The sequence below is a fragment of the Hyla sarda genome, chromosome 3, assembly GCF_029499605.1.
Source record: "Hyla sarda isolate aHylSar1 chromosome 3, aHylSar1.hap1, whole genome shotgun sequence".
NCBI classification, from domain to species: Eukaryota; Metazoa; Chordata; class Amphibia; order Anura; family Hylidae; genus Hyla; species Hyla sarda.
The window spans coordinates 164,342,301-164,364,212 of record NC_079191.1 but is presented as its reverse complement, the minus strand read 5'-3'; the positions used below and the strand labels follow the sequence as shown (position 1 = coordinate 164,364,212).

At 40.0% G+C, this 21,912-nt stretch overlaps 1 protein-coding gene across 4 annotated transcripts in view; it reads right to left on the bottom strand.

Annotated features, from left to right (window-relative positions):
- FGF12 (fibroblast growth factor 12) overlaps positions 1-21,912 on the bottom strand; it is a 513,249-nt gene that overhangs the window by 121,760 nt on the left and 369,577 nt on the right. For 3 of the 4 annotated variants that reach the window (XM_056565423.1, XM_056565422.1, XM_056565421.1), the window contains 2 exons: positions 5,671-5,781; positions 673-776 (listed from right to left, as the gene is read on the bottom strand). In XM_056565423.1, the coding sequence (XP_056421398.1) occupies positions 673-776; positions 5,671-5,781 (215 nt within the window). Of the gene's footprint in view, positions 1-672; positions 777-5,670; positions 5,782-11,887; positions 12,541-21,912 lie in introns of those variants that run through there. The other variant, XM_056565424.1, reaches the window with a different exon arrangement.

Genomic DNA, 21,912 nt, shown 5'->3' with positions numbered 1-21,912 from the left:
GCCGTATACGGGAACTGTAGTTATAAATCGTAGTGTGAACCCAGCCTAAGGCTGGGTTCACACCACGTTTTTGCAATACAGTTCCCGTAACAGGTTTTTGATGAAAAACAGCTTCCTCAAAACCTGACTAAACTGTATCAAAACGTGTGTACAAATTTTTATCTGTATACGGTTGAAAACCGGATGCATCTTTTGGCATACGGTTTTCAATGGAGAGTCAATGCATACGGTTTCCAATATGGTTCCATATCATTTTCACATTGAAAACGCATACGGGAACTGTACTGCAAAAACGTGGTGTGAACCCTGCCTAAGCAAATAAGTTATGCTTATTATTTGTTTTGTTAATAATCTGATGGTATCTCTTGCCTTTACTACAATATTATTATTTATTATTACTACACCATGGCCCAGATTTATCAGACTGAGAGAAAAAGTGGAGTGATTTTCCCACAGTAACCAATCACAGCTCAGCTAACGAGCTCTGGTAAAGTGAAAGCTGAGCTGTGATTGGTCGCTGTGGCAAAATCTCTCCACTTTTTCTCTCACACAGTTTGATAAATCTGGGCCAATGTGTTCTGATACATTTTGATCAGTGGACTTTCAACATGTCATTTAGGAGCTTTCTTTCCAATAATATACACATAGAAAGTGAGGAAATATCAGACTTACTGAGCTGTAGAGAAATCCTTCGCCATTCATTGCCACGTAGAGTCCTGCTTTAACTCCTTGCATTGCAACCACTCGGAGACCCACAGGAATTAGATTGAAGAGGGCTGGCGTAAAGAGAACATCATCTCTTGAGAGACAATCCTCAATCTACTGTTCATTTAATAATCTAATTAACATTAATTATATAGGTTAATAACACCAAATCTTTGAGTCTTTATTCATTAATGTAGTGTATGCTGACCATCACTGGAGACTCTCAGTAACAAAATGTACAACAACAATATTACACCATATTATCAACATTTACAAGGATGAATGCAAAAGACCAAGGGATTGGAATCCTGTAACTGTTCTACTTTACTTCATTTCTTAGTGGGCTAACTGTAATAGAATGCAAGTTTTTAGGGATGCACGCTATATCGCAAAAGCAATCGAATTGCGATATAGCGATACGGCCCCCCGGGAAAACTTGTGATTATCTGCTCAGGCTGGCTCCTGTGCGGGTGCAGGCGAGGGCCAGAACAGGTAAAAATAAATTCAAATACTAAAAGTCAGTGTTTCCCAACCAGGGTGCCTCTAGCTGTTGCAAAACCACAACTCCCAGCACTGTGCTAAGTAAGAGGCACAGGGAGAAAAATAAAAAAAACTTTATGCTCACCTACTTCCGGTCCCTGTAGATGCCATTCCCCTCCGTGCGGCCGGTGTCTCATCTCTTTTCTGTACAAGCACAAGGACTTTTCCCTTTTCAGCCAATCACTGGCCGCAGGGGTGTCACGTGTCAAGCCAGTGATTGGCTGATGGGGAAAGGTCTTTTCCTGCTGCACACTAGGTTTCCCGGATCCGGTGGGAGATTTGAAAGCCATCCGGGAAACCCAGTGTATTTGCAGTACAAAAAGCTACCTATCGGGGGGAGAATGTGACAGTGGAGATGTGACATGGGAGGGAAGGGAGAATGTGACACTGGTGGAATGTGACAAGGAGGGGAGAATGTGCCGGGGAGGGGGGGGTTGGGGTGAGATGTGACCATGGGGGGGCGGGGGGAGAATGTGAGACAATGGGGGTGGGGATGTGACGGGGGAGAATGGGCCAAGGGGGGTTGTGACAGGGGGGGTGCAAAGATGTGATGGGGGGGGGAAGAGATGTGACAGGGGGGAGAATGCATGTGACAGGGGGTAGAATGTGATGGAGGGGGGGATCTGACATGGGGAGAACGTGACAAGGGAGGGTTTGTGATTGGGGGGGAGAATGTGACGTAGGGAGAATGTGACGGGGGGGATAAAAATTAAATGGGGGACGTGATTGTGAAATGGGTGGTGGACATGAAGTGGAGCCCTATCGTGCAGCCCTACAAGTGTTTAAATTTGGTTGGGTTAGCCACAATATTGCCCCATCAACACTACACTGAAGTTTTTTTTTTTTTTATCAACTGGTGCCAGAAAGTTAAGCACATGTGTAAGTTACTTCTACTTTAAAAATTCTTAATCCTTTCAGTATTAGCGGCTGTATACTACAGAGGAAATTCTTTTCTTTTTGGATTTCTTTTCTGTTACGACCAGAGTGCTCTCTGCTGACACCTCTGTCCATTTTATAAACTGTCCAGAGCAGCATATGTTTGCTATGGGGATTTTCCCCTGCTCTGGGCAGTTCCTGACATGGACAGAGGTGTCATCAGAGAGCACTGTGGTTGTGACAGAAAAGAAAAAAAAAAGAAGAAAAAAAAAGAATTTCCTCTGTAGTATACAGCCACTAATAAGTACTGGAAGGATTAAGATTTTTTAATAGGAGTCATTTACAAATCTCAAGATTTAGAAAGAGTCTGTTTTCAGCTCAACTGATCCCACTCGTGCACGGCCAGCCTTGGGAACATAACAAATGCAGAAGAAGGGTGGAGCCAGCACTGAGTAAAAGCAGTTTCCTTTATTAGTATCCAAAGTAAAAATTCCATGGCAGGCAAAATGTGTAACACAAGGACAAAGGTGCAAAACAGCATGCCTTGGAGTCCTTGAACGCCGACGCGTTTCAGGCCATCAGGCCTTTAGTCATGGCATACATGTAATCGCTTCAGCACATTCTTTTATACTGAGATAGCCCAGGTGTTCACCTCCCACAAGGGGAGGGAACACCGGAACTAGTCACCTGAGACAACAAACTTTATTGTCCACTGTGCATTAAAATAAACATATAAATTTAAGGAGCAATTGCAAACAAAGAGAAAGAAGGGAGAAAAAAAAAATCGATAAGCATAAACACACATTATATATATATATATATATATATATATATATATATATATATATATATATATATACATACACATACACACACATATACCAGGGGATAGGCAAAATCTATGAACAGCAGAAAAAAGGCAATGTGCAAAAAATATATATAATTATTGGAAAAATAATATTTTTACATTTGTTTTTCCTTTTCTTATGTGCAGAATGCAGAAAAAAAACGTTCATCTGCATTACCCACATAGATTAATAATGAAGGATTAGAAACGTTTTTTCTGCATTCTCCGCACATAAGAAAAGGAAAAACAAATGTAAAAATATATATAATTATTGGAAAAATTATATATTTTTTTTTTTTTGCACATTGCCTTTTTTCTGCTGTTCATAGATTTTGCCTATCCCCTGGTATATATATGTTTATGCTTATTGAATTTTTTCTCCCTTCTTTCTCTTTGTTTGCAATTGCTCCTTAAATGTATATGTTTATTTTAATGCACAGTGGACAATAAAGTTTGTTGTCTCAGGTGACTAGTTCCGGTGTACCCTCCCCTTGTGGGAGGTGAGCACCTGGGCTATCTCAGTATAAAAGAATGTGCTGAAGCGATTACATGTATGCAATGAATAAAGGCCTGATGGCCTGAAACGTGTCGACGTTTGAGGACTCCAAGCTATGCTGTTTTGCACCTTTGTCCTTGTGTTACAAATTTTGCCTGCCATGGAATTTTAACTTTGGATACTAATAAAGGAAACTGCTTTTACTCAGTGCTGGTTCCACCCTTCTTCTGCATTTGTAATTTACAAATCTGTTTAACTTTCTGGCATCAGTTGATTTAAAAAAAAAAAAAAAAAAAAAAGGTTTCCACCAGAGCACCCCTTTAAATCCCCCTGACCATGTGTCACGCCGCTCAGCTTCAAACTGATTGAGAGCATAGCATTCATAACCCTCAGCCTTGTATCCCCCCTCCCCTCAGAGACTGATTCACAGACCCTCAGCCTCATAATCACTACCAATGAGCTTGATTCTCACATTCTCAGCTCCAGCCTGATAAATACCCTCAGCCTTATAGCCACACCACCTAATTTATACCCTTAGCCTTATAGTCATAACCTCTGAGCCTGATTTATACCCTTGGACTTCTAGTCACCCCCTGAGCTTAATTTATACCCTTAGCCTTATAGTTACACCCTCTTAGCCCAGTTTAATACTCTTAGCCGTATAATCACACCCTCTGTGTCTGATTTATACTCTTAGTATACCCTGAGCGAACTTACAGTAATTTGATTCGTCACAAACTTCTCAGCTCGGCAATTGCTAACTTAAGCCTGCATAAATTAGTTCAGCTTTCAGGTGCTCCGGTGGGCTGGAAAAGGTGGATACAGTCCTAGGAGATAGTCTCCTAGGACTGTATCCACCTTTTCTACCCACCGGAGCACCTGAAAGCTGAGCTAATTTATGCAGGCTAAAGTCAGCAACTGCTGAGCCAAGAAGTTCATGACGAATCGAATCACTATACCTTCGCTCATCTCTAACCCATAGCCTTATAGTCAGACCCTCTGAGCCTAAATCACACACACAGCCTCATATTCACAGGCCAAGTCTGATTCAAACCCTGAGCCTTAGTCACTCCCCCTAAGCCTAATTCACACCTTCAGCCTTATAGTCACACCCAATCCAGATTCACACCCAGTCAGCTTCATATTCACACTTTTTGAAATAAGATTCCCACCCATCTAACTATTCTGGGACAACTGCAGATAGTCAACCAAACAGTCAACAAAAACGGGATGCTGACGTATACTGTTAATGGGAATAGCGGACCTCATTTATTTATATGGCTTAACAGAGCCACCTAGTGATTCCATTTGGGATCTATGCGCTATTTCAAAAGCGCAGAGCCTCATGATTTCAAACTAAGTCATTAGATGACTCCATACAGCCATAGAAACTAATGGAGTCCATTGACTGCATATGTCGACATCTTGTTTTCGGCAGGTACTAACAAAATGTGAACCTATACTAAGTCTGGTGTCACAAAGCATTTTTACAGAAAAACATTAATTTGTTTAGGCTAACTACACACTGGTCCTGATTTACTATTGTAAACCCGACCTTTTTTGTTGGGTTGTGTATATACGGAAACAAAGCAACAGAGCGGAGAATCATATTGCAATATATCAATAATCAATATTACACATTTCTGTGATTTAAAATACAATTCAATGCTCTACATAGGTACTTTTAGAAATCGGAAAAAAATAAATAGCCAGCACAACTACCTAATACACGGGTGCACGCTGCTGTGGCAAATAAAAAGTATACAAAAAAGAAGGTTGTAGCAGCACGCTTGGTCAAAAAAATGGAGGCTCTCTGTGCACTTTTTGATCAAAACGTGTCCCCCATCCACCACGCGTGGTGGATGGGGGACGCGTTTTGATCAAAAAGTGCACTTAGAGCCTCCATTTTTTGAGTGCTGCTGCAACCTTCTTTTTTGTATACTTTTAGCAATGGCACTGGCCTTTTTACACTGCACAGAACTACTGTAATTCTTCTGTTAGTTGACAAGATAAATATACAAAGTTAATACATTAAAACAGTGTAATAAACCATTGTGTCCTGGCAGGGAAAACGTTAAATGCTGCAGTGAACAGCTTGTCTGTAAGAAATAGATTACCGAGGTTTGGGCAAACAAAGTTCCTGATAGGAAACTCAACAGGCATTAAACATGATTTATATTGGAATAAGAAGGGTGATTGTCCTTACTGTAGTCGCTGTTTTCGTCCTTAGTGCCATCAATGCTGCCATCTGGGTGCATCTGCAGGAAGTATCCCTGCTGGCTGAATAACCTTGTCACAATTCCTTTCAGCTGGGGTTCTGTAAAATAAATCCCATCGATACAACACTTAAAACTGTGCTCAGAGATTGTGCATGGGACAGAATGCTTAGTCACCAGGATAGAACTTGAATAAGCTAATTATGGCTGGCTGGATCACCTGCCTCTGGTTCCTTCCAGCTGGGATACTATGAGATGCAATTGTATTAAGAGGGAAGACGCTTAGGAAAAACGTATCTAAATGACTGCACATAGACAAACTGCACCAAACTCTGCCAAGGCCATCATTAACTTTCTTTTCAAAATTGTTCCTCAATTTTTCTCTTTGTAATGGACTGTAGTAGACCAGCTGTGATCTTATTTAGCTTTATTTGCTTAAATGCTGATGTTTTCTAAAGTATTATTACTTTTCTTATAAGACTATGCACGTACAAAAACTGAGGCCAAAGCCCATGTGATACAAGGTGACCTCCATCTTGTGTCTGTGTCACCTAAAGTGAGCACCATCTGTCTCACTATTTTAAATTTTAAAGGGGTATTCCATGAAAACACTTTTTTTTTTCATACCAATTGGCTCCAGAAAGATAAACAGATTTGCAAATTACTACCATTAAAAAATCTTAATCCTGCAGTACTTATCAGCTGCTACAGAAAAGAACAACTCAACTTCAGCAGCTGGACAGTTCCTGAGACAGACAGAAGACCACAGTGCTCTCTGCTGACACCTCTGTCTGTCTCAGGAACTGTCCAAAGCAGGAGAGGTTTGCTATGGGGATTTGCACCTACTCTGGACTAGTGCTGGGCGGTATGACCTAAAATTAATATCACTGTATTTTTTTGAATTATGGCGGTATCACGGTATTACCTTAGTCATATGACTAAGGGCGGTTTACGCCTGAAACGCGTCATTATGTATTCCTGTACCTGTGTTTTGGATTTGATACAATAAAAGGCCCTTTCAGCACATTTCCACACTGGCAAATCCTTCTCCTTTAGTTGATGCTTTATATCTGTGTACGTGCACCCCGCAGGAGACTCTGACCGGAGGTCACTGAGGACCTTACTGTATACATCATTAGGTGATATAGTTTTCCATGTGTGCTCTCCCTACATTTCTATCTTGAGGCTTGGTATTTTACAAATCTGTTTAACTTTCTGTTGCCAGCTGATATGAAAAATTGTTTTTAGTTTTTTTTCATGGAATACCCCTTTAATACTATAGTTTACATAAAGCTAAATATAAATATTTCACTAATAAACAATATGAGCACCAGACTAAATATTGCTGTTTCTGTAGCTTCACAGAATATGGCAGTGAATACCAATGATTATCAAGTGTTCTCCATACATCTCTATTCTCGCCCGTGCCCACACAGACTTACATTACATGGAGAGTTCCAAAACTGGTAGGAGTTTCAAGTCAATATTAAAAAGTTAACAGGTGCCAGTCATACAACGCGGCATGCAGTCAGTTATGACACGCATCTCTCATTTCATTTCGTGATCCAGCATTCTTGTAAATGTGTTACATTGGCTTCATTAGCTGGCAATCTGTTCCATCTGAAATCTGGCATTTCAACAGTGCAAATCTGTAACAGTGGCACAATTGTATTTATGAAATGCTTCTGGGCAAAACTCCTTTTATCACTTGGATCAAGAGACAGATGTTCTATCTGCCTTGCATATTCCCATGTGATATGTGTCTTCCACATTATTAAACACATTCTGTCAGGCTGCAAAAGGCCTAAAGCAACAGATACCCCTAAGGCCTTAAATGAAGCATGTGTGCACTGCATAGCCCTAGAAAGATTCACCCTGTACAACAGTAGTGTCATCAAGTGACAAGATACTGAGCTGTATAAAGGAGATACACAAAGCAAGAATATGTTAAAATGAATAGGGAATTGACTGGTATTATAGTCATATTTATTCCTACCACCTAAAGGAACTTAACGCTGACTTCTTTTATTGTTCATCTGCTCACTAAATGCAGAATTAATTAACTTTTTAATTAGTCTTTATTAAAGTCTGTAGAATCTGTGTAACTTTCCCACATAGATGGCTCTCCTGCAGCTTCTAACATTGATCTCTCAGTGTTAGAGATAGCAGCAGAGAGGGGAAGGAGGTTGTACATATTAGATCACAGTTTGGACACAGATAAAATTTCTAGGCTGAGCAAGATGGTAGCATGGAACTGTTGTATAGGGGATAAGATGTCTAGAAACGGAGTACCCCTTTAACAACACAGCCTATTTTGGCCTTGAGGACACAGCCAATTTTTTTCCTTCTCTCCTTCTAAGAGCCATAACTTTTATTTTTTGATCCACGGACCCATCTGAGGACTTTATCGTGGGACCAATTGAAAAACGCAATTTCCTAATTCTGACCCCTATAACTATTGCTATACAGTGCTGTATAAGGGTTCGGTTTTTTTGCGTCGTGATCGGTAGTTTTCAACAGTACCACTCTTGCATGGATGCATGTATGTGAAGGATGAAGCTAATTTTGGCCTTTCATTTTTTCCTCCTTCCCTTCTAAAAATCATAACGCTTTCAATTTTGCACCTACAGACCCATGTATGGGCTTGTCTTTTGCGTCACCAATTGTACTTTTTAATGACCACTTATTTTATAACAAAATCTGCGGCAAAACAAAACAAAAAAAAATACTTATTAGTGGGGTAAAAAGACTTTTTGAGGCCTTCCGTTTCCACACCGTGCACATTCCAGTTAAAACTACATCTTATTTTCATTCTGTTGGTCCATACGGTTACAAGGATACCCAATTGATGTAGGTTTTATTTAACTACTAATTAGTTTGTTTAAAACTGCCATCTTCTGACCCCTTTACGAGGCTTTATGAGGGCTCACTTTTTGCACCGTGGTCTGTAGTATTTATCGGTACAATTTTAGTTTGAAGGGACTTTTTTGATCGATTTAAAAAAATAAAAAAAATGATGGTATATGAAGTGACCAAAAATGTGCAATTTTGGACTTCAGAGTTTTTTTTTTTTTTTTTTTTTATTCAAATTCAAGAACGATTTTATTGAGTAAAGCAAAAGTTTATAAATACCAGGATGAAAGAACATCACAATAAGCCAGTGGCCTGGCAGGCCACAATAGAATGGTAAAATATGTAAAATAGAACATTAAGATACAAAACAGTAACCAATATACCATAATAGCAATCAGGTTGGGTTAAAGGTACAAGAGAGAAACTAGACCAAAGAGCAAAAATAGTAGAGAAAAGGGATCTGAGCAAGCAAGGGCAAGAATGGTCTAGGCAGTAAAGAATGAGAGAAAATATAATAGACATGAAATACCTAGTAAAACAGAACAAAGAGTGACAAGGACTTTGGAGGTTTTTTTTTTAAGTGATCGTGAGGTTTAACTAACCTTATATTTTAATAGGTTGGACATTTACACACACAGCAATGCCACATATGTTTGTTTTTTATTTTTGATTACATTATTTTATTTTATTTTTAAATACGAAAAGGGGGATGATTCAAACTTTTTAGGGGAGGGGCTTATCCACATTTAACTGAGCTGCCAGGATTGTTTTACTTTCATTTTAGACGCCGCAATCAACTTTGATTGTGGCATCTAAAGGGTTAATGCCAGGCATCAGCCCTATTGGTGATGCCCAGCATTAACCTTGGGTCCTGGCTGCTGATTGCAGTCAGGACCCACTGGGTATGAAGTATGCTCAGCCTGTGAGCGTGCTTTAAATGCCGGTAATGAGATCAGGGCATACAGGTCTTTAGGTACCAGGACAAAGGGCGTACTCATCCTTAACAGGTTAATAATTTTTTATTCCATTTTTTCTGTAATCTGTAACTTTTGACTTTTTTTTTTTTTATTACAAATTTTAATAAAAGGGAACTATTAATAGCAATCACTAGATTACTATTACTTTTCATTTCGATGCATAGGCATAGCACTGATATTGATATTAGTGGTCCACCTGTACAGCCCATACAAGTGAATCCAGGAAGGAGAAAGGAGCAAGTGAGGAGAACTCCGGTTTCCATCTTGAAAACCAAGGGTTAATGACGGGCATTAGCATCATTGCTGATGGCCGCCATTAGCAGCAGGTCCCTAGCATCTGATAGAAGCCAGGACCCACAGTCTATGAAGCGAGCCTGGTGTGCTAACACAAAAAGCATCCAACCACATGGCAGAAACTCAATACATTTAGGCATGTAGATGGGGTCAAGACAACTTGTTGAAGTTAAAACAGAGCATCAGTGAAGGGGATTTAAGTTACTTAAAGGGGTATTCCAAGATTTTTTAATTTTTTTTATTTGACTATGCTACAGTGGCTGTAAAATTAGTGTAGTTCATAATATAATTTTTCTGTCTGCGTGGAGGGACCGCTGGGTGGAAGAGAGATCATTCCGCAACTAATTGTATTTTTGCAAAAGCTGGAGGTTAGAAAACACTAGTCTTTTGAATGGAATGCAGCTCATTTGGGTTTCAGTGGATGGGAAGAAAGTGATCTCACGCTTACAAACAAGAAACTATGGGATTTGTAGTTTGAGAGAACTCCAACAGGAAATACCCAGTTCACAAAAAGATAGCCTCAGTGTTATGTTAATCTCACAACATAGCTATTTAGCCCCAAGACAAGCACAAATCCTTTCCTTCCTAAGCATGTCCATTACTGTCTGGCAGGTATGTATTAAAATCACTTTATGGTGGATAACTCCTTTAAGAATGTGGCACGGTTGTGGTGCAAACGTGCCAGGGTTCTTGTTGACCGTGTCTATCTTTATGATCACAGTGTTCCCATCTGCTGATGGCTACATCCAGCAGGACAATGCACAGTGTTACAAAGCTCACATCATCTCAAACTGGTTCTTGAACATGACAATAAGTTTACTGTACTCCAATGGCCTTCACAGTCATCAGATTTCGATCCAATAGAACACTATTGGGGTGTGATGGAACTGGAGATTTGTATCATGGATTTGCAGCCGACAATCCTGCAGATACTGTGTAACGCCATCATGAAATCTCTGAGGAATGTTTCCAGAACCTTGTGGAAAGTATTCCATGAAGAATGAAGGCAATAAACCTGCTACTAGCAAGGTGTAATTCATAAAGTGGCCAATGAGTGTATATACTCTGTGTAGTCATCAGGAAATAGTTTCATTGATACTGTGCACTTGGATCAAACCAAGCTGTATTGTAATGCAATGCTTAACAATGTTATTTGTAGCCTCTAATGTGAGATTTGTACTTTTTTTCTGGTAACGTTTATGTCTTTACTAGGCTTGCAGAACTGCATGCATGGCACAATCTGCATTTTATATTATGCCGGGTCACAACCATGTAAATTCCTTAAATGAAAGGAACAGCTAAACCCGCCTGAGTGTGTATACCTCTACGCACATATCACTCTGAAATGTGATTAAACACTTTCAAGGGCAATTTACATTTGAAGCTGCAATTTCCACAGAACGTCATCCTATTTCTCAGTTGCTCTTGAGCCGTATCACGAGGTGTTGGATCCTAAGAATCTGCTCAAGTTCTCATCTCAAATGTTCACACAATCCACTTTTAAATATGGTCATAAGCGTTTCCACATTTGAAATGTGTAGAAAAACAAGAGAAGAAAACTCACTGATTTGTCTAAATGCACAGTGTTTTCCTCTGAACAAATTGCTATCTGTGCTCCGTGATGAGTCTAGGCATTCAATGGTTAACAACATTTTATAGCAGTAGATTAGGGAATTTGGATCCAACCAGGGGAACATTTGTATGGTGCCTGTACGTGTTTATTACTGATTTCTTCTGATAACTCTTTCCTTGCCTCACTCCAAAAGTTAAGTATAATGCCAGATCTAGTTTATAAAAATGTAATAGAAACAATTATATCAGAGACCCCCAGCAAAAAAAGAAGCACTTTGTAAATTGGAAAAGTTAGCTATGGCTTTTAAAAGCAGAGGAGGAAAAATTGAAATTACAAAAATGAAAATGATGTGATCATTCAGGGGCTTAATGCATTCTCTTTTTCATGTTTATAGCTGAATGGGACTGGCTGAATTCTCCAGGCTGGTAAAATCACTATGCAGGTAAAATGAGTAAAGTGGCCACAGTATTACACCGACATTGCATAGAAAAGAAAGTCATGTCAGCTCACCCAGACAGCCTTGAAAACGTCACGGAAAGTTGCAGGACATCACCCGAAAAATATGAAAACAGGATAACAGAGGTTAAGATTCTATTGCTTAAGAGCTTTTAAATATATTCAGTCACATAGACAAACATCAGGACAAGAGCACAGTGAGTGACGCGTTTCAGGTTAAAGGCACACCCTTAGTAAACAGCACTGCAGTACCTTCATTTTCAATAAACCAATCATTAATGATGGTATATCCTAGAGATACACCATCATTATACAAGATGGGAATGCTCCTTTAAAGTGAACCTGTCATTTAGGTTATGCTGCCTTGCTTACATAGGGACAGACATGTTTTTTTGCATTCTGTCCCTTATGCCAGGATGCACTATAGATATGCATCACAAAACAATCAGTGCATGGGCATAAATCTATCAATCATTGGCAGGAGAGTTGGAGCAGAAGTTGTGACTATTCTCTGGACACATGCTATCAGATGTAAGGTTCTCTTAAACCACTGTGTATTCCGGCATAAGGGGCAGACTGCTGAAAACAGCCAAGGCAACAAAACCTTCATTAAAAAGGTTCCCTTCAAAAAGAACCTGTTACCACTTTCACGCCGCCTGAACCACAAGTTATCAGGGAGGTGCCTGGTGGCTCCTGTCTGCCTTGCAAGCCTTCATTCATAGATCACAACCTATACTCATACAGGGGGAGCGCTATCCTTAAAGACTGGTGGGGCAGAGAAAAGCCACTAGTGACCGCCCTGACAACTTATGATTCAGACTCCCTGAAAGTAAAGACAACTTCCCTTTTAAAGGAATCTATCACCTGTATTTGCTTCTAAAAGTGACACTGTTGGATAGATGCCTGGGTATAAAAGCAAATGGTACCTATGATGGTTGAAAAAGTTATAAAATTGCCTTTTTATTCCCCAGCCAAGTGTCAAGGAGGCAATACTATGCTGCTTAAGTGCCACAGCCTGGCACACCTCTTCACTCGCTCTCTACTCCCAGGCTCTCCTTGACTTGATGTACAGAGCTGTTTATATCAATAAAGGAGAGGCTGGGAGGTCATGGCTATCAAGGAGGGATGCTAGGCTGTGGCACTTAAGCAGCTGGGATCTGCCTCCTAGACACTTGGATGAAAAAATTTTAAGGCAATTTTATAAGTCTGGCAACCACCATCAGCTCCAGGAAATGTACAGTTTACTTTTATACTATAACTGTTATCTAACCTTGTCTGCAGCTCTTAGCAAATACAGCCAACAGATTACCTTTAAAAGCCACTATAAATAAATATTAACACATGCACACAGAAAAATGAGCAGTCACACACTGTTGCCTTGTTAGTATTTCCATATCCGTGATATCGACCAGATTTACTAGTAAAACTAAGCATTTAAATATGAAATACCGTATTTCTCCAATAAACACAAGGGGTAAGCCACAGGCAAATATTTCTGTGCCAAGTACCAAATATGGCTCAGTTGGGAATTACATTCATAGTTTTATTATATGATGCACAGTGATTATTATCCTGATCCATTTACTACACTACACAGCTGTATAACATATTATATTAAATATTCAGATGCTGCTAGCCTCAAACAGACAATGCAGGTGGCTTACTTATTATTTTTGCATAAGTCCTCTTAATATGATGAATACAACATGTGCACTCCCGGAGGAAGGCTGGACGTGCCGAAACACGCGTTGGGGTGACGCTATCCCTGTCCCTGTGTTTACCATAGTTGCACTTGTACTTTTTTGGTCAGTATGGCACAATTATTGTTAGGTTTATTAATTTATATTTCATTTCATCTTATAGTAAGTGCCGTAGGAATCTAGGACTTTAGCTACATCATTTGCTGCATTTACCCCATTGTGGTCTGATGCACTGATTGTTATTGGTATATGGATAGTAATTCATTGTGATTGCTATTCTTTTCTATTATTTAGTCAGATTTTTGCTGATTATGCAGGTTCCGAATATGTTGTCCTTGTGTGTGACTATGTATTCCTCCTTTTTTTAACACGGTTTGGTATTTTATTTGATGAAATAAACATTTACTTTTTAATATAACTTCTGAAGTGACTCCATTTTTTTATTGGTGTTAACATGTACATTAGTCTGGAAACAGAAGCAAAATTGCACAAACTTTGCAGAAGGTATTTGAACTTACACCTAATAAAACAGAAAGCACAATTTAATGGCAAACTGGAGGTCAAAACATAGAAAGATAACTGCAAATTAGGCCAACCATTTTCTCAATGTGTAGTCTATTGTGTTCTACATTTTGAGTACAGAAAAACAACTGAATAACTGCAAATAATGTCAATGACTATAAATGCAGTCAGTTAAAGCAAATCTGTCATCAGTAACCTGTCATACAGGCTTGTAGTGTGGGTGATACTGACCAAAATTATACTTATGGCGTCCGGAACCGCCACGCCGTTCAGCCGTTATTGCTCGTTTTCGGGGTATGTAAATTAGGTCCTTGGGGCATGGGCGGAGCTTGGACCCGAGCTCCGGGTACTCTGACGTAATCTTCGACCGGGCGGGTAATCCGCCCTGTTCATCCATATGCATAACCCCCTCCCTGCATGTTCGGCCATGCTACTGTACAGCGCATGCGCCGCTTAGTAGCACAGCCACGCAATCAGGGAGGGGGTAATTCATATGGAAGAGCAGGACAGAGCGCCCGCCTTACTGAACATTACGTCAGAGTACCCAGAGCTCGGATCCAAGCTCTGCCTATGCCCCCAAGGACCTAATTTGCATACCCCGAAAACGAGCAATAACGGCGGAACGGCAACGCCGTGAGTATAATTTTGATCAGTACCACCCGCACTACAAGTCTGTATGACAGGTTAGTGTGTGTGATACTGATGACAGATTTCCTTTAAGGCCTCATTTACATAATGCCATGGGGCTCCACCACTGGTATATATTTCTGGCAGGGATCACATCAGAGCTTTTCATCTCCGTTGCTCATCTTCGTTATAGAAATGAGTAATCGAGATGAAAAAAGAAGTTAACGGATCCCATTCATGTCAATGGACTTTTTTAAATCTCAGCTGCACTCTGTTATTGTCCTTTTTGCTTTATTTTTGAGCAAAAAAAAAAAATAAATAAAAAGACGGGCATGCAGGATTTATTTTTTTACACCATAAGCAATGGATGTAATAACGGATGTAGTATTTTAACATTGAAATCTATGGTGAAGCAAGTAACTCTGTTATACTCCATTATTTTTATTTGTTATTGCTACTGAGCATGGTCAGAAAAAAAGATGGAAATGGTTATCAAACAACTGACATTAACGGATGTTTTAACAGATAATAACGGATGTTAACAGTTTTTCATTTTATATGCAAGTTTTACAAAATATTTTAACATTTTACTTCCGTTAAAGGAGATCTCATAGTAAAAAAAAAATATTCCCTATCCGCAGCGGATAAGTTTTATAGAGTCCAGGAAGGAAAGTAACTCCAGCTCCCCCCAAAAAGTAACTAACGGTATAAAATACAAAAATATATTACATCCTTTAAAAATTCAATGAGAAATGGGAAATTAAAAGCATAGCTGAAACGCCGTTGGCGTTTCAGCTATGCTTTTAACTTCCCATTTCTCATTGAATTTTTAAAGGATGTAAAATATTTTTGTATTTTATACAATTAGTTACTTTTTTGGCGGGGAGCTGGAGTTCCTTTCCTTCCTGGACTCTATTCATACTGGCTACACGGCTTGACCTGCATCCGTGCTCCCCCACCAATCATCCTTACAGTGGCAACTTCATCCACAAGGCGGTGAGCTGGTCTATATATATTTTTTCATGGATAAGTTTTATGTTCTCCGAAAAAAAGTCAAGGAGAGCCAAGCATAAACAAAAAAGGCACAGTGCTTAACAAAGCAGTTCTACCCCTTCATTTTTTACATCAGTTAAAGGGGGTACTCCGGTGAAAACCTTTTTTCTTTTAAATCAACTGGAGCCAGAAAGTTAAACATATTTATAAATTATTTCTATTAAAAAATCTTAATCCTTCCAGTACTTATTAGCTGCTGAATGCTACAGAGGAAACTTCTTTCTTTTTGGAACACTGATGACATCACGAGCACAGTGCTCTCTGCTGACATCTCTGTCCATTTTAGCAACCGTGCATAGCAGATGTATGCTAAGGGCAGCATGGTGGCTCAGTGGTTAGCACTGCTGCCTTGCAGTGCTGGGGCCTTGGGTTCAAATCCAACTAAGGACAACAATAAATAAAGAGTTATTATAATGACATCAGCAAAGAGCACTGTGCTCGTGATGTCATCAGAGAGAATTCCAAAAAGAAAATAATTTCCTCTGTAGTATTCAACAGCTAATAAGTACAGGTAGGATTAAGATTTTTTTAATACAAGTAAGTTACAAATCTGTGTAACTTTCTGGCACCAGTTGATTTAAAAGAAAAAAGGTTTTCACCGGAGTACCCCTTTAAGGTTTCAGCACCTGAACCTCCACTAATAAAAAACTTCTGACAAGTCACTAGTGTCACTTATTGCCCTGAGAGGGTGGGAATACTTTCAAACTGATTTTAATATACAAGGCTTTGTTCATACATGTGTTATAGGCTAAAATTCTGATTAACTGTTTCTGCAGCTGAACATACTATATCCAGTGACTTTTATAGCTGTCTTGGCTTATTATAAACGAAAGCCACTACTGTAAGCAATGCCTATTTTGTGTGTCATCTTTCATTTGGTTCAAAAACATCACTTTCTAGGACTTTTTCAGTGTTGGACTGATATAGGTATGTCAGTCGGCCAATAAAAACAATGTCAGTAACTGAACTGATGCAGCTTTACTTTACTGTTTTGAATGAAACTATTTTAGGGGTTGATGTTAGGGGGATCCATTAGAACTAAATTATTTAATTATCTATAATCTTTTATAGATGTAATAAAGTGGTAATAGTTTTCTAACAGCAGGTCTACTTTAAGAGTGCCCTGCTGTGTACAAGAGTGTGAAGGCTAATAAACTTTTATACTGGAAACTATAAATGATACAATTTACCCTTCTAACTTTGTTAAATGTCATAAAACACAGAAGACATTAAAAAGCTGAAGATTCACTATTTAGGGATCACTTAGAAACAGCAGTTGAAGAAGTTTAATGGTTTAATACCCGCTTTTATGCTTTCTTAAGTACAGATTACAATGTGAGTATCACATGGCTTAAAAGTATTTTAGCAGCTAGAGTGTTTCTGGGAATTTCTATTCTTTCTTTTTTCCCAAAAAATCTAAGTGCTGAAACTATCCAACAAAATAGAGAACAATGCAAGTGACTGTGGTTTAGACATCTACTAAAACTCGACAGAAACACAAAATACTGAAGACAGTCACCAATAGACTATACGAGGTGTTGGTTCTGTGTTGATGTCCAACTTTTCATTTACTTCTGCCAAAAGAAGAAAAGTTGGTGCAGTATAAAGCCAGGCCAAAAAAAACACATTATTTCATGCAGTGAGAATAACAAAATAGCATTACCTTTCAATGGCTGAAAAAATAAAATAAATTAATTACTGTATTTTTCGCCGTATAAGACGCACTTTTCTTCCACAAAACTGGGGGGGGGGGGGAAGTTGGTGCGTCTTATACGGCGAATACCGTATATGGCCGGGACCCGCCGCTTATACAGGACATCACCGATCGCGGTGATGCCCTGTATTAACCCTTCAGACGCGGCGATCAAAGCTGACCGCCGCATCTGAAGCGAAAATAACACTAACCCGGCTGCTCAGTCGGGCTGTTCGGGACCGCTGCGGTGAAATCGCGGCATCCTGAACAGCTTACAGAACACCGGGAGGGACCTTACCTGCCTCCTCGGTGTCTTCTCCGTGCCGGGATCCCCTGCGCTCTCCTTCGACGTCATCACGTCGCACACGCCGTCATCCAATAGGAGCGGCGTGTGTAGCGGCGTGATGACGGCAACAGAGAGTGTGGATCCCGGGAAAGAAGTCCAGAGCGTCGGGGACACCACGGGGCAGCGATGGAGCAACATCCAGGGCACCGGTGATGGGTCCGGAGCGGCGGGGACACGCGAGTTCTACCTCCTATACCAGTGGTCTTCAACCTGCGGACCTCCAGATGTTGCAAAACTACAACTCCCAGCATGCCCAGACAGCCAACGGCTGTCCGGGCATGCTGGAAGTTGTAGTTTTGCAACATCTGGAGGCCCGCAGGTTGAAGACCACTGTTGGGTTCAGAATCTTTATTTTTTTTAGATTTGGCACCTATAAATTGGGTGCGTCTTATACGCCGATGCGTCCTATAGGGGCGAAAAATACGGTATGTAAAACAACAATGTTTTGAAAGCTTGCACTTTAACATCATTTCTTTTATTTGGGTTAGCCATTAGAAGGTATACTATCTGCAAGATTGCTATTTTGTTTCTCTCCCTGAGAACAATAAAACCATATACCTCTTCCCACTTGCTTTAAATCAATGATTCTGGTAAATCGTGCAGGAGCATAAATTCTTTGGTTCAAAATCTCTAAATCCAGCAAAACTTGATCCGCTAAATGGTCAAAGATCCATGTCAGGAGAACACCTTAATGGTGAGTGAGAACTTGGACCAGCAACAACTCAGAATGTATAACAACTGAGAACTTAGTGACTGCCGCACTCTTTGGTACAGCACAATGTCAGTTACTGGAAATGTCCACCATAACTATGGATTACTAGTGGATTGCTGCAAAACTCGGCATGCAGTTATATATCCGGTAGATATGTAAGTGATTACACATGTGGTCGGATTAGACACTGGATCTTGTCACAGGGGAGCATAAAAATGCTTCCAACACTGACCTACTGAAAAAGATTCTCAGAGGCTACTTTTGTGAAGTGTTCCCCTTGGTGACACAGGTGGCTCCCTTATTACACCCCTCTCTCTGCACAGGCCATTTACAGGCAGTTAGCAGAAGGAAATTATGTGTCATGGCACACATGTTATCACCTTTATTTGCAGTGATATCATAAACAAGAAACCTGGACTGCTGTAGACTGAAACTGTATAGTCTTTTGCAACAAATCCAGGTTCTGTTTGGGATCTGACAAAGGTTACGTTTAAGTATAGAAGCCTCATGGTGAGCATTCAATCTTGCCATTGCTGCGGAGTGACACATTGCCCCAACTGCTGGTGTGACAATCTGAGGAGCCATCGCATATGACAGTCAAATCTACTAGTGATACAATTGAGAGTAATGGCACTATTGGGCAGCCTGCTTTCAAGATGCTTGTAATGATAGGAATGAACTCACTAAGGTGAGATACTGTATATAACCCTATCTACTCTCTGGTAACACACATAAATGAACAGTCTGCCTAGAGAAAAGTTGAAGACTGGCTTGACTAAAGCCACATTTACAGTATTATTGGTCTAAATTAATGGTATATATAAGAAATATTTTGTTTAGTTTTTTTGTCTACATCTCAATTACGCATGAAACCGTGCATTTCCACAATTGTGCAAGTAAATAATAGAAGTCCAAAGTTGTATATGGATGTAGAAGTTTCTAAAAGGCATCTTACATCTAGTATAAACCAAGGGTAGCGCTTACAATTTACCGCTAATCGGTGCACTGCAACTAGGCTTACACCTTAAAATAATGGAGGTTTGGGAGCACATCATGCTTAGAGGCTCATTGAAAATGCTAGCCATCCCCCAAACACCCATTTAAAGGGGAACTCCAATGGTAAAAAAAAAAATCAAATCAACAGGTACCAGGAAAGTTAAAAAGATTTGTACATTACTTCTATTTAAAAATCTTAACGCTTCCAGTACTTATCAGCTGCTTTATACTACAGATATACTACAGAGAAACTGCTGACACCTCTGTCTGACATGTCTGTCAGAGCAGGAGAGGTTTTCTATGAGGATATGCTTCTAATCTGGACAGTTCCTGACACGGACAGAGGTGTCAGCAGAGAGCACTGTGGTCAGACTGGAAATAACTTCACATCTTCCTCTGTAGTATACAGCAGTTGATAAGTACTGGAAGGGTTCAGATTATGAAATAAAAGTAATTTACAAATGCATTTGAAAACCTTTGTTTTCAACTTGTTTCCACCGGAGTTCCCCTTTAAGAACAATGTAAAAGATAATCCTTATGTAATAATCTTGCCCTTGAAGTAGAATTCTTTTTTCACATCCACCAAAATACAAGTAACATTGATAAATTATGCCAGACTTGGAACAATTCTTATATGTATTTGTTTCCTTCAGACATCAAGCAATATAATTCATTAACTATTGAATGTTTTCATTGAATCTTGTTCTCTACAGTATTTTGCTATTTCCCTTACTCTCCCCCTTCCTAAAACATCTGCAGTGATAATACTACCATAGTACCTCCATTATTTCCAACTTATAATCTGCCTACAATAAAATACTTTCATACTATATACCATTATTCCCATAGTTCCCACAATCTGCAGCTTTCAGACAGTGATGTTGTATCTAGAAATGCCAAAACAAAACCTCTCCCCATGATGCATCTGAAATAAAAGAAATATTTCATGTTAGCTACAAACATTTTCCCATTCAGCCTTTATGTGTGTTTTCCTTTCCAATATCACTAAATGACATGACCTCTTGGTAATGGTTTTCCTTTGAGGGAAGAACACAAAATAATTCCATACGAAAGAATTTGTTGCTGGAGACCAAATCAGCCTGGTCTTTCTGTACTCCTTCCACAGACAGCATACCCTTGAAGCAACTGGATTCCATTAACCTAAGGACCTGTAGCTTTTCACCTTGTGCCTTTCTATTTCATTGATATACACTTAACTCCTTCTTTACTTCAATAGAAGCATCAAAACATGTTACATTGAACCGAGAGAATAAAAAAAAAAAAAAAATTATATATATATATATATATATATATATATATATATATATATATATATATATATATATATATATATATATATATATATATATTAGGGATCGACCGATTATCGGTATGGCCGATAATCACGATTTTGGGCATTATCGGTATCGGCAATTACCTTGCCGATAAGCCAATAATGCCCCCCCCCCCGACCCGCTGAACCGCACTGCGTCGCACCCCCCACCGTAGTGCTGGGCGGTATACCGGTATGGATTTTTGCCCATACCGCTATACCGGTCGGGCCCCTCCCCCACCCTCCGAGTCAATAAAAAAATTTAAACTTACCCGTAATGGGGGTGGTCCGGGCCATCCATCCATCCTTCCTGTAGTGTCCAGCGGCATTCCAGGTGGAGGGTGAACCGGTCCGGGCTGTCCTTCTCCAGGGGTCATCTTCACTCCGGGCAGGCTCCGGCCTAGTACGCTGCATAGACGCCGCTACGCCGTGACGTCAGGTGCATCGCTGTGCACGGGTGTCACTGCGCAGCGGCGTCTATGCAGCGTACTAGGCCGGAGCCTGCCCGGAGTGAAGAAGATGACCCCCGGAGAAGGACAGCCCGGAATGCCGCCGGACACTACAGGAAGGATGGATGGCCCGGACCACCCTGACAGGTAGGGGGAGAGAAGCGAGCGGCGGCAGCCTATGGCACCGCAAAAGCCACTGCAATGCATTGATTTAAAGCGCCCGCTTTAAATCAATGATCTGCAGCGGTGTCAAGGGGGGATAAATAGCCGATAACTTATACCGGAATATCGGTATAAGTTATCGGCTATCGGCCCTAACCTCCACTGATTATCGGTATTGGCCCTAAAAATCAATATTGCAGTAACCCATGTTTATTCTCTTTGTGTGTATTGGAACTAAAACAAAAAAAGGGAGGAAAAAAAGCAAATTGGACATAATGTCACACCAAACTCCAAAAAAGATTGTTTGAAGCATGTGATGCTCCTTTAAACCCATCTGGTGCAAGTAACAGGTGTGGGCAATATAAAAATCACACCAGATAAAAAGGAGAGAAGTTCACTTGCCACACTAAGCATGGACAACAGAAAGAGGAGAAGAGAACTGTCTGAGGACTTGAGAACCAAAATTGAGGAAAAATATCAACAATC